This window comes from Andrographis paniculata, unplaced genomic scaffold, assembly GCF_009805555.1.
Source record: "Andrographis paniculata isolate CXL003 unplaced genomic scaffold, ASM980555v1 Contig30END, whole genome shotgun sequence".
Classification (NCBI taxonomy): domain Eukaryota; kingdom Viridiplantae; phylum Streptophyta; class Magnoliopsida; order Lamiales; family Acanthaceae; genus Andrographis; species Andrographis paniculata.
The window spans coordinates 919,126-934,861 of NW_026137563.1; the positions used below are offsets into that span (position 1 = coordinate 919,126).

Consider the following 15,736-nt stretch of genomic DNA (forward strand, 5'->3'; position numbering starts at 1 on the left):
TTTTACTATTGGCTAAATAGATGATCTGCTGGTGTCAGATACAAAAGAATACAAAATAAAGGTATTTAGGATTTGAAGCCTAAATTAACCAAACCAAACTTAACCCAAAGAATACATGGAAGGTCTATTAAACTCCAAGTTAGAGAAAATGACCAAAGTAGGACTATAATTTAATTTTTTTTGTCAATATTTATACTATATATTTTTTTACAAAATATTAAATCAAGTTATTGTTTAAATTCACAATCCAAAGAATTTAAACACAAAACAAAACACACCCTAGAGTATTTTCTAACAACAATAATTATTATTAATATCCAATATGCTTTCATTATCATAAATTCACATTCAATAAACTTTCAAGTTTATTCCTAATAATATCTTAAATTATTCTTAATTACAATGAAAAGTTTACATAATAATAATAATAATAATAATAATAATAATAATAATAATACAAACCCCATTATATACATATATATATATATCTTTAAAAATAACTCTAATTAAGCAACCTTAACGACTAATTATGCAGCAGAAGGGGCTGGAATATAGCGAATGACACCGGCCTCCGGCAGTTCTCCGGCGCCGGCGCCGGCGAGATCACGAGGGTTATAATCGAGTGTTTTGTCGTTGTAAATATCCCACCACTTGGATACCAGCATCCTGATATCTTCCCTCTCCATGTTCTCCTCTTCTCCGGTGTACCGCCACGGCTTCGCCCCCGCCGCGCAGTAGTGCACCACCTTCACCTCCGACACCTCCACCCTCTCCGGGTGCCGCCATAGCATCGCCGTCACCAGATTGTACACAATCGGAATCGGCCTGTACACCTCTCTGAAGAACATATTCAGAAAATCCTGCAAGTACGTACGTCTCCCCCAATTATTAATCGAATCGGACAAAACCCTAACCCTAATTTTATCCCTAATTCAATTTCAATTTCAATTACGGACCTGCTCTGCGAATGGAGTCGGAGGCGTGATTCTTAGGTCGTGCAGGAGACGATTGTAGGTTTCGAGATTCGGCTCGAACACGAACATGCCGGCGTTGAAATACGGCGGCGGCGCCGCCCCCATTTCCGGCGCCGGCGGCCAAGGCACCCTCTCCGGCGACTGCTGGCAGTAGCCGATTTTGTACTGCGGAGTGTGACTCCATGTCTTCTCGCAGAAGCAGTCCATTACAGCGTACAAATATCCGTCTGGAAGATCGAACAAGTGATCGATGTTGTCGTAAACCTGGATGTCGCCGTCCAGATATATCATCTTCCTATAATCCACGAACTGCCATATTTACCATTATTAAGATATCTGAAGCTAGAAAATAATTGTATTTAATTTTAATGTTATATATATAATTGTATGTACATATATACATGCATTTCTTAGAGATTAATTAATTAATTATTACCTCCCAAATGCGAAGCTTGGAGTAATTGATGACGTAATACGCCATGGCGAACTGGGTCTGGTTTTCCGGAGGGTGCACCGGCGCGATTTCCCTGACGGTGCAGCCTTGCTCCGCCAGGAGGCGGCGGTGCTCAGCCGGGACGTCGGGGAGCACCGCCACGACCAGTGGGTAACGAGATCGGACCTTCTTCAACCCTTTGGCCAGACCCACCACGCCTTTCACGTAGTCGCCGTCTCCGGCCAAGAACGTGACGTAAGCCCCGCCGCCGGTTTTGGCTGAACCGGCTGCTTCCCGGTTCGCCGGAGCTCTCACTGTTGCACCCATTTCCGATGATCCAGAGAAATGTCGAGAGAGAGAGAGAGAAAATTAATGAAAGACTGCTCTGAAAGTGGTTTTTAGAAATTGAAAGAAATTCGTTTCCTGTAAATGTGATTTCAGGTCGGAAGGTCTGTAGGGTTTATATAGAATTTGATGGTGACGAAATAAATAAAATAAAAAATAAAGATTTTACAACGGTGCCGTATTATATGGGTACGGCGTTGTTTGAGTTCTATTTGTAGCTTTATCCCGACAAGCTTACAGATTGAGTAAATCTGGACCGTACATGTTGGTTGGGGATGATCGAGCGGTTGGAAAACGATCTTGGAGGATATGGGCGGTGGAATACATTCATAATATCAATAATCTAGAAATAGGTAGTCCTTCGTTGGCCCACAATGATTATTACACTAAAAAGGCTCGTTTGCAATTTTTTTTTTCCCTCTATTTCCTCAATGAATATATTTTCTGATTTTAATAAATAACAATGGATGTTTACGTGTTGAATTACATATTAAATAAAAGATCGATTAAAATGTACGGACACAACTTAGAATTTGGCACATTTTCTATTATTTCTCGGAATGCTATGCATTCTAAATAAATAATATGAATTCAATTTGTAATATTTATGATCAACACTTTTTTTCAAGTCCCTCTTGATTTTTTCTTCACATTCTTAAATTTCTTAACACTATATATTTTAAATATTTTTATTGACTATATAAATAATTAACATATGTATTAATTAATTTAAGATGGGGATCATCAACCTTCACTATTTCCCAACCCTTCATGACCCAACGTTCGTGATAATGTATGGCTACATAATAAGTGAATGTATATTATACATACAATTTTATGTGGGACAAAAAGAATTCCAATACTCTCAATATTTCTTCTAATATGATATCATCTTAAAATTCTAATTTAAAATTAATTTATATTAAATAGAGTAGTCTTCACTCTTATATATAAGTTAGGAGGATCTCAACACTTTTTTTGATATGAAATACTCTTGACCCGAGCATCCATATATATATATATATATATATACATATATTTATTCACAATTTTTATTGATACCGACATCCGAGCAATTCTTATCTTTTATTTATTTATTTTTAATTTTAAATTATAGAAATCTCTGAAATTAATTAATAATTCCCAATTTGTTAAAATGCATATTTGTGAGAATTGAGGATTAGTTGGGGAGAATAATCAAATATAATAGTTAGTTAGTGCAATGGATACTACAACAAAAATTTCTGCTAGAGTGACAGTTGTTGACCGTCAACACAGTACCGACGTTTGTGCCCCGCCCAACTCCGATCCCCCACGCGTTATATTATATATCAACTCAGCAGGCAAGGTGAGGCACCAAGAAATTAAATTAAAACGAGTGGATAAGATGATGTTTGGGGTTGTGATTGAGCGGACAGGATTTAACTAATTAAAAGGAGGAGATTAATTAGTGAATCTTTTGGATAGGGTAATTAACTAACTAATCCGGATTAGCTGATTCATGAACCACTTGTGTGGTTAATACTGCTTAATTAATTAAGACGAAAACACAACACAATGTTTAATGCTGTTTAATTAATTAATTACTAGTAGTATTTGTTAGGCATTCATTAGTTGTCGAGGTGAGGTGTGGTGTGTTGTGGTAAGTGAATATGTGACATCTAACTCTTACTCTCTCTCTTTACATGTTGCAGCAAAGTACAAACATTGAAAATACGACCAAACAAAGCCTATGTATTATCTTGTAAATATATTGCTAATAGCGCCTCATCTATCATAATCATATCATACCCACCCAAGCAAGCAAAAACTGATACCAATTGGATGCCAAAATTACAACTAGATAGATAGATGGATTCAATATAAGTGTTGAAACTACATACAAAAATAATAATACTATAACATAAATAAATAAATACATACATACATATACAAATAAAGCCCAATATCCCTTGGTGAAAATTACAGATAAACCTATTGCAGTGTACAATGTGGGGTGGTGGTCAGAATAAAGAAGAATGCTCTCTCTGTTCATCAACCAGTGTAGAGACAGCCATGTCTTATGACTACTTCAGTGCATCATTAAGAAAACAATAAAGATGAGTTAGATAGGCTTCTTCTTACACAGGTTTAAAATGGTTATGGTAATAATAATATGATTGATTACTTGATTAGATAATACAGGGAGGGAGGGAGCAGGGGAAGATTAGAATCACTTTACCTTGTTAGCAATGTTGTTGGAGAGCCAGTCCAACCCTTCATATAGCCCTTCTCCCGTTGTAGCGCATGTGCTCTGGATATACCTGGCAAAAAAACACGGTATAGATAGTTGATTGACATGAGGTACGCTAAAACTTCTTTAGACAGAGATTTGTGTTGTGTGTGCGAAGCAAATGTGATCATACCAATGACGTTGGCGAAGAGAGTGAAGTCCGAGCTTGTCGGTTATCTCAGCAGCATTCATGGCATTGGGAAGATCTTGTTTGTTTGCAAACACAAGAAGAACTGCATCTTTCAGTTCATCCTGTAGTTAATGAGAATCTATAATTAATTGACTCTCTGGCACTAATGATTGTTAGTTAGATTATTTTGAATGGTGTTGATTACCTCATTTAGCATCCTATGCAGCTCATCTCTGGCCTCAACAACACGATCTCTGTCGTTACTATCAACAACGAAAATTAGCCCTTGAGTGTTCTGGAAGTAATGTCTCCACAACGGTCGAATCTATGAAATGGAGTGTAGAACAAAACAAGCAACTTATTACAGTAGTAGTAATAATAGTAATAACAAAGAGAGACTAATCCAAATTCAAGAGGTCTCAATGAGATTTGGTGTATGAACATTGAGAGCAATGAGCATAGTGTCAGGTAGCATATACATTTAATAGGTAATCAATTATATAGGGTTTATCAATTTCTTCATCCATGCCTGATGTTGATGTAAGTTGGTTAACTTGAATAATATGTCAATCTCTTTGGTTAATAACATTTTCAATAAATAGCAAGTGCAAAAACAATACATTGCTTGTAATAATACCTTGTCTTGACCACCAACATCCCAAACAGTGAAGCTAATGTTCTTGTATTCTACTGTCTCCACATTGAATCCTGGAGGAAATGGTCATTGTTAACAACATGAACAAGGTGGTACATTGTGGATGGCGGTGATATCATAAGACTCATATTATGCAACATTAGAACATAAAATGAATAATGATAATTTACATTAACAGACATGTGCAAGACTTTAAACCATATTCTCAATACTTGCATCAAAATGACATTTTCACCTCACCAACCAATGAACTTACTTAAAGATCAAGAGAGTAAAATTCACGCAATAAACTACATAAATTTTCTCTGATCCCTTTATATATTCTTCTCTTTCCGTGTGTATGTGTGCTTCGAATGTGCAACCGCAATTGCAAATATGAAACATGTTAAACAGTGAAGGTGACTGGTATAAAACAATTTCCCCAAAATCAAACAAGCATCATAGACAGGCTACATAAATTAACTTTCTTGGAGTCCAACAAAAACAACAATGTTGTCTTACCAATAGTTGGAATTGTTGTCACTATCTCTCCCAACTTAAGCTTGTATAATATTGTGGTCTTACCAGCAGCATCCAGCCCTACCATGAGAATTCTCATTTCTTTTTTGGCAAACAGCCGGCTGAAAAGTTTGGTGAAAGACAAACCCATTTTCTTTGCCTGTAATTTACCAGTACCAAAACTGTAAGGTGTAGCATTCTGAGACAATTGTCGTGATGATTCAAGTTTCTTGTACTCAATTCCATAAGATAATAATTATTGATGATATAATATAACAGAGAACCAAGGAGAGTAGCTTAAACAAGAAAAGAATAAATGCCCTGAATAGTCATAGTGCAGAATTACAGCATTGCATTATATAGTAATGGTAACCATTCACTTCCATTCTATAGAAGTTGTATTTAATTCATCATGAAAATTGCATAGAACTAATAACAGTGTTGTTTTATTTCAACTCAGCATATCTTAATGAAATCCACATTTAAAAGCACATTGACGAAAATAAGAAAATCTGAGATTTATCATGAGAAATCATATCTAAGAATGTGGTACTAAAAATTAAATCACTTCATATTGCAGGACCTAATTTAACTTGCATGAGGAATCAGTTAAGGAGCTAGCTCTTCCCACTTGCAAACTCGAAATGTAAAATTCCATTTATTTAATTTGCTATAATGCTTGATATGATTATTCATTATCTGAATTCAGCACCAACACCTCCTAAAGTAATCCTACGAAATCTAAAAATATTGATTTCTCCACCCTACAAATTACACGTTCAATTCAATAAAACCGAAAATCAAAGGACTCGTAACACATTCCTCCAAATGGAACCTAAAAAACTCTTTCCTGTTCCAAATGCACAACTAATCCAAAACAAGCAGGCTCAAATTGTCAAAAGAACACCAACCTATCATCAAATTGATACACAAAAATAAGTGCAACAGATAACAACAACAACAACAAAAAGCGGAGCAATAAATCCAGATTCACGCAGATATATTAAATTAACAGCAAAAAGCATCGAGAAACAATACAGCGCACAAAAACAACACAAAATTGAGGTCGATATCAGCAGCAGCATCATATCTTTGAGAAGAGAACGATGAAAGGCAAAGCATGTGAAGAAAAATTACCAAACGTGTAATGCTTTTAGGCATCTTACGCAAAATGATGTGAGGAAGAAAGCAGCGTAATATGATGAGAAGGAGAATTAAGGGGAGATGGCATTGGCGATGTCGAGGAGAGGAGAGGCTGCGCGCCACAAACTCCACCCAAACCTTGCCCTGCTCTCTGTCTTTCATTTATTTCTGCGCCACGCCTACCGTCGTCTTGTAACTAACTGCATGCTTCCCTCCCTCCCAAATTACTTTATTATTTTCTTTTATTACTATATAAATAAAGATATATATATATATATATAATTATTTTGAAAAAATGGTTGACAAAAGTACATTGGATTTAAAAAAATAAAATTCATGAATGGTCTAAGGTGTATTTATTTATGTTTAATAGGATATAATTGTGTAAAAATTGTAACACACAAATATCATTTTATTACTCTAAACAACAAAATTAACAAACCACAAAATTTTATACTATAAATATTTATTGATAATAATAATAATAATAATAAGTAATGGTTATGGTCATAGAACTTGAATTGGTAGAAAATGATAGATTTATTTTATTTCATTTTTTTAAATGTGTTTTGTTTAGTTTCTATACTGTTTTTTTGTTTATTTATTTTTTTGTTGGATATTTGAAGCAACTCCAAGATACTAAACTATTGTTTATTGAATATGTAATTGTTAGATGTTTTTGTCATGTACTATGTGAAAGTAATATAATATATATATATATTTATTCTTACGTTATAAAAAAATATATATACTGACATAGAGTTAAATATGTTTTTTGTCGGGACAAAGAAAATGACTTGAATTAAAATAACTATCCAAATCTATCCATGTTTAAAGATAAAATTGATTCTCTTATTTTCAATCCCAAAAATTACTATAGTGATGTGCTCAATTAACAAATTATTTTAAAAATAAAAATAGAAATCTTTTTTTTTTTATTTTTTTATTTTTATTTTCAATTTTTGCAAAAGTACCGTGGAATACAGAGTCTCATTGGATTTTATTCAGCCTGGTTGCCGTGGCCACCCTCCTCCTCCCACAGCGGCCGCCCGCAACTTCTTCCTCTACTCGCAATTGATTCCAACCATCGCCTGATTTGCTCAAGTGTAGAAGAGAAGGTGAGAAAGCACAACAAAAACAATAGAGAGAAAAAAAAAAAAAAGAGTAAGAGATGGAGAGAGAGAGGATAACGGTCGAGGTTGCTTCGGTTGCACCAGGCAACGCGGACGCTGCTTTAATCTTCTGCTGTCAATTTCTTGGCAATCACTGTATTAGAAATTTTTCGAAAGAAATGAAAAATGACGTCGAAGTTGAAGAAGTTTGGCATCGAAGTGCAGGCCATGTTTATGCTCTTAGGTACGATGTAAGAGTAACACAAAGGATGTTTTCTTGACTTTTGTGTATTTTTGTTATTGCATCTCATATTGATTCGATCAAATCAGAATATATAATACTCTCTCCGTCCTAAAATTATAATCTTAATTATGTTGGATACGAGATTTAAGGAATATTATATTACATAGGTAGTTGGTAAAAATGATAGATAAAAGACTTTTTTGGTTTTTGTGAGAGTGTATTAGTGTAAAAAGTAATGGTAATTATGTAATAAAAATAAAAAAGTATAAATAATTTTAATGATTATTTATGAAAATAAGACTATTATTTTGAAACGAACATACATGTTGTGCACTTTTATAATATACTTTCTCAGCTTGAAAACAATAGTCTATATTTTGCCATTTTTGTCTATCTGTAAAAATAATAGTTTTATTTTCAATTTTTCTAACTAATTTTTCACCTTTTTATAAAAATAATCTCCATTTTTGTTACAATATTTACATGAACTAAGAATATTTTAAGCTTTAAAATGTTTATTCCAAATATTCTTATTATTTTGATAGAGAGAGAGTATATTATTGAGAAATTAATACGATGCTGATTTAACGGAAGATAAATGGAGTTTGCATCTTTTTGTTAAATTATTATTATTGTGATTATTATTATTATTATTATTATAATTATATATTATATTTCTAAAATTAATAATAACTTTGGGCAGCACCAAGAAACTACAGCGTTTAAGGTGTTGGGTAAGAGCGGTTGATGGCTAGGCGTGTATGCTCTACCTTTTGCCAAGTCGTTCATGGCGCCATCGCAGATTTCGGAATTGAATTTAATGCAGATCTAATTTGGAGTTGGGGTTTTTATTGCATTCCGAATTGATGTTCCGATCGATTACCAGTATCGGACAAGCCGTCTTCGCTGCTGCCATATTGAACTCCATTGCGGAAGCTCGCAGTCGAGCAGTACCTTCATTCAATCTGTAATTCTAAACCTGATTTCGCGGCCACAATGGATTCGAAAGAGCCTCGGCCGATTGTAGAGATCAACCGGCTCAGTTTCACCTACCCTGGAATCGACGGCCATCCACCGGCTGGCTCGAAACCCCTGATTGACGATTTCTCCCTCAATTTATTTCCCGGCCAACGGTGTCTTCTCGTTGGATCAAATGGAGCTGGTTCTCTCTTCATACAATTTTTTATTTATTTATTGTGCCTATGTTTATTATTTGGCAGTGGATTGATTCGCCATTGGATTGTGGGAACGCAGGGAAGACAACAATTTTGAAAATAATAGGTGGAAAGCACATGGTGGAGCAGGATATGGTAAAGGTATTCGGGAGATCTGCGTTTCATGACACTGCTTTGTGTACCTCCGGTGATCTTTCTTATCTTGGAGGGGAGGTTTGTCGATTACTTAATTTACTTTGTTAACATTTTTTACTACGTTCATGTTCTTGGTTTTGTTTTTTGTTTGTATTTTTATTTTGGATGCATTAGTATCTCTTAGCCTTTTGTTTTTGTATCAATATTTGGTATGCAGATTTGAATTGGATTTTTGTTGTATAAGCATGCCAACCTTGAGGAGATTTTCTGTATTATGAGTTTAGTTTTGACAAGGAACTATCTAACTGAAATTCAGTATTAAGTTGTGTTTGGATGTATTGTTGAAGTGTTTCGAATGCATCCCCACATAGTAGTTTTTGTAGACCTCATTAGTCATGTTTATATATATATATATATGTATGTATATATAATTTATACAGAGTAGTATAAAATGGTCAGATGATATGATTAGGTGGATATAAGATTTATGGTCAGTTGAAGGTTTTAGGGGAGATGGCTTTGTTAAAATGAAAATTTACCTTGGAGGCCAGTAATCATTATTAACTTGTCGAAATTTTAGATATGTAACATTAGATATTTGAAAGTTATGTTTGGCAGCTTATGTCTTTTAAGTGCATTTTTGTTTAGTGAAACTACATCCAAAGATGTTAGATTTTGAAGTTGCTGCTTATTGTAAGATTGGAGCCATGGAAGAGTTTCCAAAATTTTGATGGGTGTTATGATGGTTTAGCTACAATTTCCACAAACCAGTTACTGAAATGAGAAATAAAAATCTCTGTGAAAGCATTTTTACATATTATATCTTGTTATTTGTTTTCTATGGTGGGACTGGACATGCTTGTGGGTTTATTTACACAGTTTCGTTTGTTTATTATTCAGTATGTGAATGCTGATTATTGTATACAAGTTTCTGTCTTGATTTGTGTAAATTGCTTATTTCCAGTGGAGAAGGGAAGTTGCTTTTGCTGGTTTTGAGGTTCCAATTCAGATGGATGTTTCTGCTGATAAGATGATTTTTGGGGTAGCAGGCATTGATCCCCAAAGACGAGATGAGCTAATTAAGGTATGATGATGCTTTCTTTGATTGTTTTTGTGGCCATGCGAGTGTTTTGTGTTTGCGGATTAGGAAGGAGTTTTCTGAATAGCAATAAGGAGGTTGCAAAGCCATACATATATACTCAGCCTCAGTTCTTAAGATTATAAAAATTAAGAATTCTGAAAGCCGGGAACATTTAGATGCAATATGAATGAAAGATGAAGCAGAAAGAAGAACGAATACGGTTCTGCCATTCTTTTTGGAATGTGTAGGCCATATTACGTTCTTTTTCATATTTGCTGTTGGCATTCAAGTTATAAAACATTCATATCAATTAAATGAGCTAATTCTATCTTATTTTCTATTGAATCATCGTCAGAGTAAAACATAAGGAGTTGCTGTTCTCTGAATATGCTTCCTGTGGTTTTACATTTTCTGAGAGAACTCAATGTCTAGCACAAGTTGGATCTTTCAAGCCTTTTGTATGCTCTCTTGTTAGCAAACTCTTGCATTAATTAATATGAGTTTGCATTATTGTAGAATGTTAGCTATTTACCATTACAGTATTTGTGTAATGCTTTAGTTAATAATTTCTTCGTCTCATAGACATTTGATGATAAGTAGTGTGAACCATGGGGTGGACATATAATAAATCTGTAAAAGTATTTGATGGTTGGATATTCTATGGACTACTTTTATAGTGATTTTATTTATTATTTCTCCGAGGATTAAATCTGATAGAAATTTTCAGATATAATCCATCTCCTAGTAAGGATCTATACCTTTTCTGAATGAGCATGTTCTGTTTGTTGTAGGTTTTAGGTATTGACCTGTCCTGGAGAATGCATAAAGTATCCGATGGTCAAAGAAGACGAGTTCAAATATGTATGGGTCTTCTAAAGCCTTTCAAGGTGTATACATCTTCCATACATGAACCTATTTCATTCATTCATCTATGTATCCGTAACAAGAATTGGTCACAATTACATCATGCCTGATGTTTGTCAGGTTCTCCTGCTCGATGAGATCACAGTGGACTTAGATGTGCTTGCCCGAGCCGACCTTCTAAAGTTTCTGAAGAAAGAATGCGAAGAAAGAGGCACTGTAATTATATACGCCACACATATTTTTGATGGTCTTGAGGATTGGCCGTCGCATATCGTAAGTTTGATCCTAACACTATAGATACTCGAGGTATAGCTGTCTCACAAAACTGCTTTAATATCTTAGTTACTCGATGTTTTCCAGGTTTATGTTTCTCATGGAAAATTACAATTAGCAATGCCGTTGGATAAAGTTAAGGAGACGAGCAAGCTGCCACTTATGGTAATTTTAACATCGAAAGGGCGCCGAGTTTACATTATGCTATGCTTACTTTAATAGATAGGACAGTAATTCTTATAAAATTTATCAAGTTGTGTTTTTCACATATATGTGTGAACAGATAATGATCCTAGGACTATTTAAATACATGATCATACCGATTCCATTAAAATGAACACTTGATTGCAGAGAATTGTGGAGTCTTGGCTTAGAAAAGAGAGAGACGAGGAGCGACGAAAAAGGAAAGAAAGAAAGGCTAAAGGACTTCCTGAATATGAAGAGCAAGTTGAGGGCAGTCGAGCCACCGGAGATCCGGCCAGGGCTGCTGTCCGTGTATTAAACAATGGGTGGGCTGCCGGCCGGCTAAATTCGACCGTTGCCGGAGAAGAGAATTTTAACTTGAGCTCCAATAGGGTCCTCAGGTAACATTCCTTGAACACCAAAACTTTTTTATTTTCATACAAATTATTATGCAATTTGAGCTGCAACTTATTTCAATTATTATTTTCAATAAATCTCGAATATAAGTTGTGTGATAAGTTTTGTTGAATTATGATTTCTTATCAGGTTTAAATTCATTTGTAAAGAAATCTGATTGCATAAACTTTTAACTGCGTTTGTAAAATGATTTATAAAATGAATATCTTCGAAATAGATAGTATAGAATTTAAATTTATATCCTGTTTTTTATAATCGTTACGTCTTGGGCTCAGTCCATTAGAGCTTCACTCTACAAATATTAAATTAAGTATATATTTTTAATTTTTATATTATATTAAAAATTAATTATTTATTCGAAATATCATATTTTAATCAAAATTTTTAATATTTAAATTTTAATTCTAAGATCCAAACTTCCAAACTAACACACCCCATATATTTATCACTTTTGTACTTTTATTCATTATTAATTATTTGTTTTATTTAAAATTCGTGTCCAAGTAGAATTATTTATGATAATAGAATAGACATAAATACTAAAATGGTACAATATGGATGTAGTATTCTTCTAAAGAACATTACAATCAAAATATTATTAAAATTAAAATTTAAAATTTAAAAACAAAATTAAAAATCAAACTGCAAATGAATACACAAAAAGTAGTGGGTGGGTTCTTCAGTCAAGATTTTTTTTTATATATTCCCAATTGATATTATAAAAAACATATTTTATCAGTTTCAATTGAAGTGCATATACATTTGTTTTTTGAGTTGATTAAAATAAATAATTTTATAAAAGTTATGAATATTTTGATATTTATATATAACTATTTTTATATTTACTTTTTCTATTTGTTTGAAGATAGAAAATTATATATTTTAATCTCATTTTAAAATTTATAATTTATAAAAATTTTTATTTGAATTAAACTATTTAGTTGTCTTAATTTTAATTTATAATTATTTTTATTAAATTATAATTATTTTCACTAATACACTTCTTAATTACTTACTATTACACAATATCTAAAATTTTATACCTAAGTTAAGAGAGAAAATTAACTGAGACGGAGAAAATATAAATTAAATAATAAAAATTAATTTAAACTGCAAAATAAACAAACAAAATTCCATTGATTGTATTTACAAGTCATGAAGCATAAGTGGAAGGATGATTGTAAAGGTACTTTTGTAAAATATACATTTAATAAAAAAGAAATTGATACACTTACGAAAAGATCGTTACTTCAATATAATGTTTTTCTAAAAATAATAGTGTAATTTTATATAAAATATATATATATATAATTATTACATATAATAACTAGAAATCAAACTTTAAATAAACAAAATCCAAATGCTTTTACTTTTTTTTTTATGGTGCAATTATAAAAATAATAATAAATGAAATTTTGTATGGTCAATGTCATTGATTGGCTATGGGAACTTATAGATTGTAGTGGAATGTCTATATGCCCACTAGCTTACCAAAATCGTTTTCAGTATTATTGCAAATTAAAAAGTTATTACAATATAATAGGTTTGATATTATACCCATTATGTGTTTTCAAACCCTATAATTTTGTAGGGTAAACTGTCTTTTAGTTCCGTAACTGGATTCATTTGTCATTTTAATCTCGTAAGTGGAGTATGTCGCAAACTAGTCTCATAAGTAAAAAATTTTCGTTGTTTTAGTCCTTTGGCGCTGGAGATGCCTGCGTGGCTTGCCGGAGATGACGTGTCCGCCAGGTCAGCGACACCTGGCGGACACGTGGATTTTTTTATTTTTTAAATTTTTTTTAAAACTTATTTTTAATTTTATTTGTATTTTTTTATTTGGTCTAATTAAAAAAAATTAAAAATTTTTTAAAAAAAACAATAAATCCACGTATTCGCCAGGTGTCGCTGACCTGGCGGGACACCTGGCGGACACGTCACCTCCGGCGAGCCATGCGGGCGTCTCCGGCGCTGGAGGACTAAAACAGCAAAAATTTTTCACTTATGGGACTAGTTTGCAACAGGCTCCACTTACGGGACTAAAATGATAAAGGGGTCCAGTTACGGAACTAAAAAAACAGTTTACCTAATTTTTTTAATTAATGTAATGATTATAGGGAGAAAATAGAAATATTCGGTGTAAATTCATTTTATATTTTTAGATTAATTTGTTTTTTTTATATATATTAGATACGAAAAATTATTTCGATAACATTAAAAAATATATATATTTCAAATTGAATATTAATTTGTTGTAAGTGACTAATATATGTATATTATTTGTAAAAGTACATTTAAATAATAGTATATTTTGTATAATATTTATCAAAAATTATATCACTCAAATAAATATTGGGTTAACAAACCTAATATAAATAATAGGATTTGTTTAGGGTGTATTTGTTTGAGAAATTTTGTGGAATTTCTACTATTTCTAAAAAAAATTTTATATGAATAGTTGTATGATGTGATATAAATAGTCGTTGATGTGATGTTTTGAATGTAAAATTGATTTTTAATATAATATAAAAAATAAAAAATAAGTGTTTGATTCGATATTTTTTTAAAAAAATGAGATGAATAATATATTTAAAATCCAATCCAAACACACCCTTTGTTTGTTTTTGTTTATGATTTAAATAGAATATTAATATGATATTTTATAAAAATAATAATACATTTCTATTGAAGTCATATAGATTTAATAGCAAATATATATTTTACATCTAAACCCTAAACTCTTTATTTTATTTCTTAATCTATGTGTCTATTTGTTTTTTTGTGGTGGTTTGAATGATTTTTTTTTATTTTTTTAATTATAATATGAGAAATTGTGTAGGTAATATAAAAATAACGAGTGTGTATAATATATTAATTTTTTTATATATAAAATTATATTAATTTGTTTTGAGTAAAAGAACACATTATTTAAACAAAATTCAAAGCCAAAATCGTGTGTGTTCGAGTCTGATTTTATTTATTTATTTTGAACATTGATTTTATGTGTAATATTTTATAAAATAAATTAGTTTATGAAAATAGCAATAATCTTATTTTAAAAAACTTTAAAATTTTAAAAAAATTACCAAATAAACATAATTTGCACGAAAAGAATGTTGAATCCAAACATAAATATTCCAAAGCATATATACATTCAAAACGGAGTCAAATTAAGTCCCGTAAGAGATGACCTGGTGTTATCGGAAGCAAACTTGTGATCGTGAAGTTATGGGTTTAAAAACCCCAATGCCTCCTGATCCACCTGTTACACATGATTCGCCTAGTGTGATTTGCCTTATTGAGTCTAGTTTGCAAGCTATTAAATTCGATTGAGGTTTATTCAAAGCGATAATGCAAACCGAATATGTATTCTTTGATAAATAAAAAATAATAATAATAAAAAAATGAAATATTATATAAATTGTTGCAAAAACAAGTGCCTACCTATTCAATTTCTACTTGCCCACCCTATTCAAAAAAGATAATAATAATAAAATTATGATCCGAAAACATTATTCAATTTTCACAACTTATTAGAGTAATATATTATGAATGTAGACAAACACGTCAATAGTTTTAGTTTAATATATAGTATATACTCTATTTTTCATAAGCCAAAATTATACTATTATTTTTGTTTAATATCCACTATACTTATGTATAGTATATTTATAATGAAATATTTTATCTAGTCACAAATTTACTATTCCAATTTTAAATATTATTTTTTCTATTTATTTCATTATCTTTATAACTCTTTAATAATTTTTTAATAATATTTTCATTTTATATTTTACTTATC

General features: G+C 31.9%; 3 protein-coding genes across 4 annotated transcripts; 1 reads left to right on the top strand and 2 right to left on the bottom strand.

Annotated features, from left to right (window-relative positions):
• Positions 1-375: 375 nt before the first annotated feature.
• Positions 376-1,860, bottom strand: LOC127246289 (galactinol synthase 2-like). Its single transcript, XM_051267557.1, has 3 exons — positions 1,411-1,860; positions 957-1,283; positions 376-860 (listed from the first exon to the last, which is right to left on the bottom strand). Exons 1-3 carry the CDS (start codon positions 1,732-1,734, stop codon positions 528-530), a joined length of 984 nt encoding a protein of 327 aa, XP_051123514.1. The 5' UTR covers positions 1,735-1,860; the 3' UTR covers positions 376-527.
• Positions 1,861-3,610: 1,750 nt separating this feature from the next.
• LOC127246290 (ADP-ribosylation factor 1-like) lies at positions 3,611-6,511 on the bottom strand. Of its 2 annotated transcripts, none has more exons than XM_051267558.1 (7): positions 6,445-6,511; positions 5,311-5,467; positions 4,792-4,862; positions 4,360-4,479; positions 4,158-4,276; positions 3,974-4,055; positions 3,611-3,818 (listed from the first exon to the last, which is right to left on the bottom strand). In XM_051267558.1, exons 1-7 carry the CDS (start codon positions 6,466-6,468, stop codon positions 3,813-3,815), a joined length of 579 nt encoding a protein of 192 aa, XP_051123515.1. In that variant the 5' UTR covers positions 6,469-6,511; the 3' UTR covers positions 3,611-3,812. The 2 variants fall into 2 exon arrangements, with proteins under 2 accessions (XP_051123515.1, XP_051123516.1); XM_051267559.1 differs by having other exon boundaries at positions 3,611-3,821.
• A 2,006-nt stretch (positions 6,512-8,517) lies between these two features.
• On the top strand, positions 8,518-12,049 carry LOC127246291 (ABC transporter I family member 20). Its single transcript, XM_051267560.1, has 7 exons — positions 8,518-8,968; positions 9,061-9,194; positions 10,081-10,200; positions 10,989-11,084; positions 11,182-11,334; positions 11,422-11,499; positions 11,686-12,049. The coding sequence occupies exons 1-7, from the start codon at positions 8,803-8,805 to the stop codon at positions 11,920-11,922; spliced, it is 984 nt and encodes a 327-aa protein (XP_051123517.1). The 5' UTR covers positions 8,518-8,802; the 3' UTR covers positions 11,923-12,049.
• Positions 12,050-15,736: the final 3,687 nt, after the last annotated feature.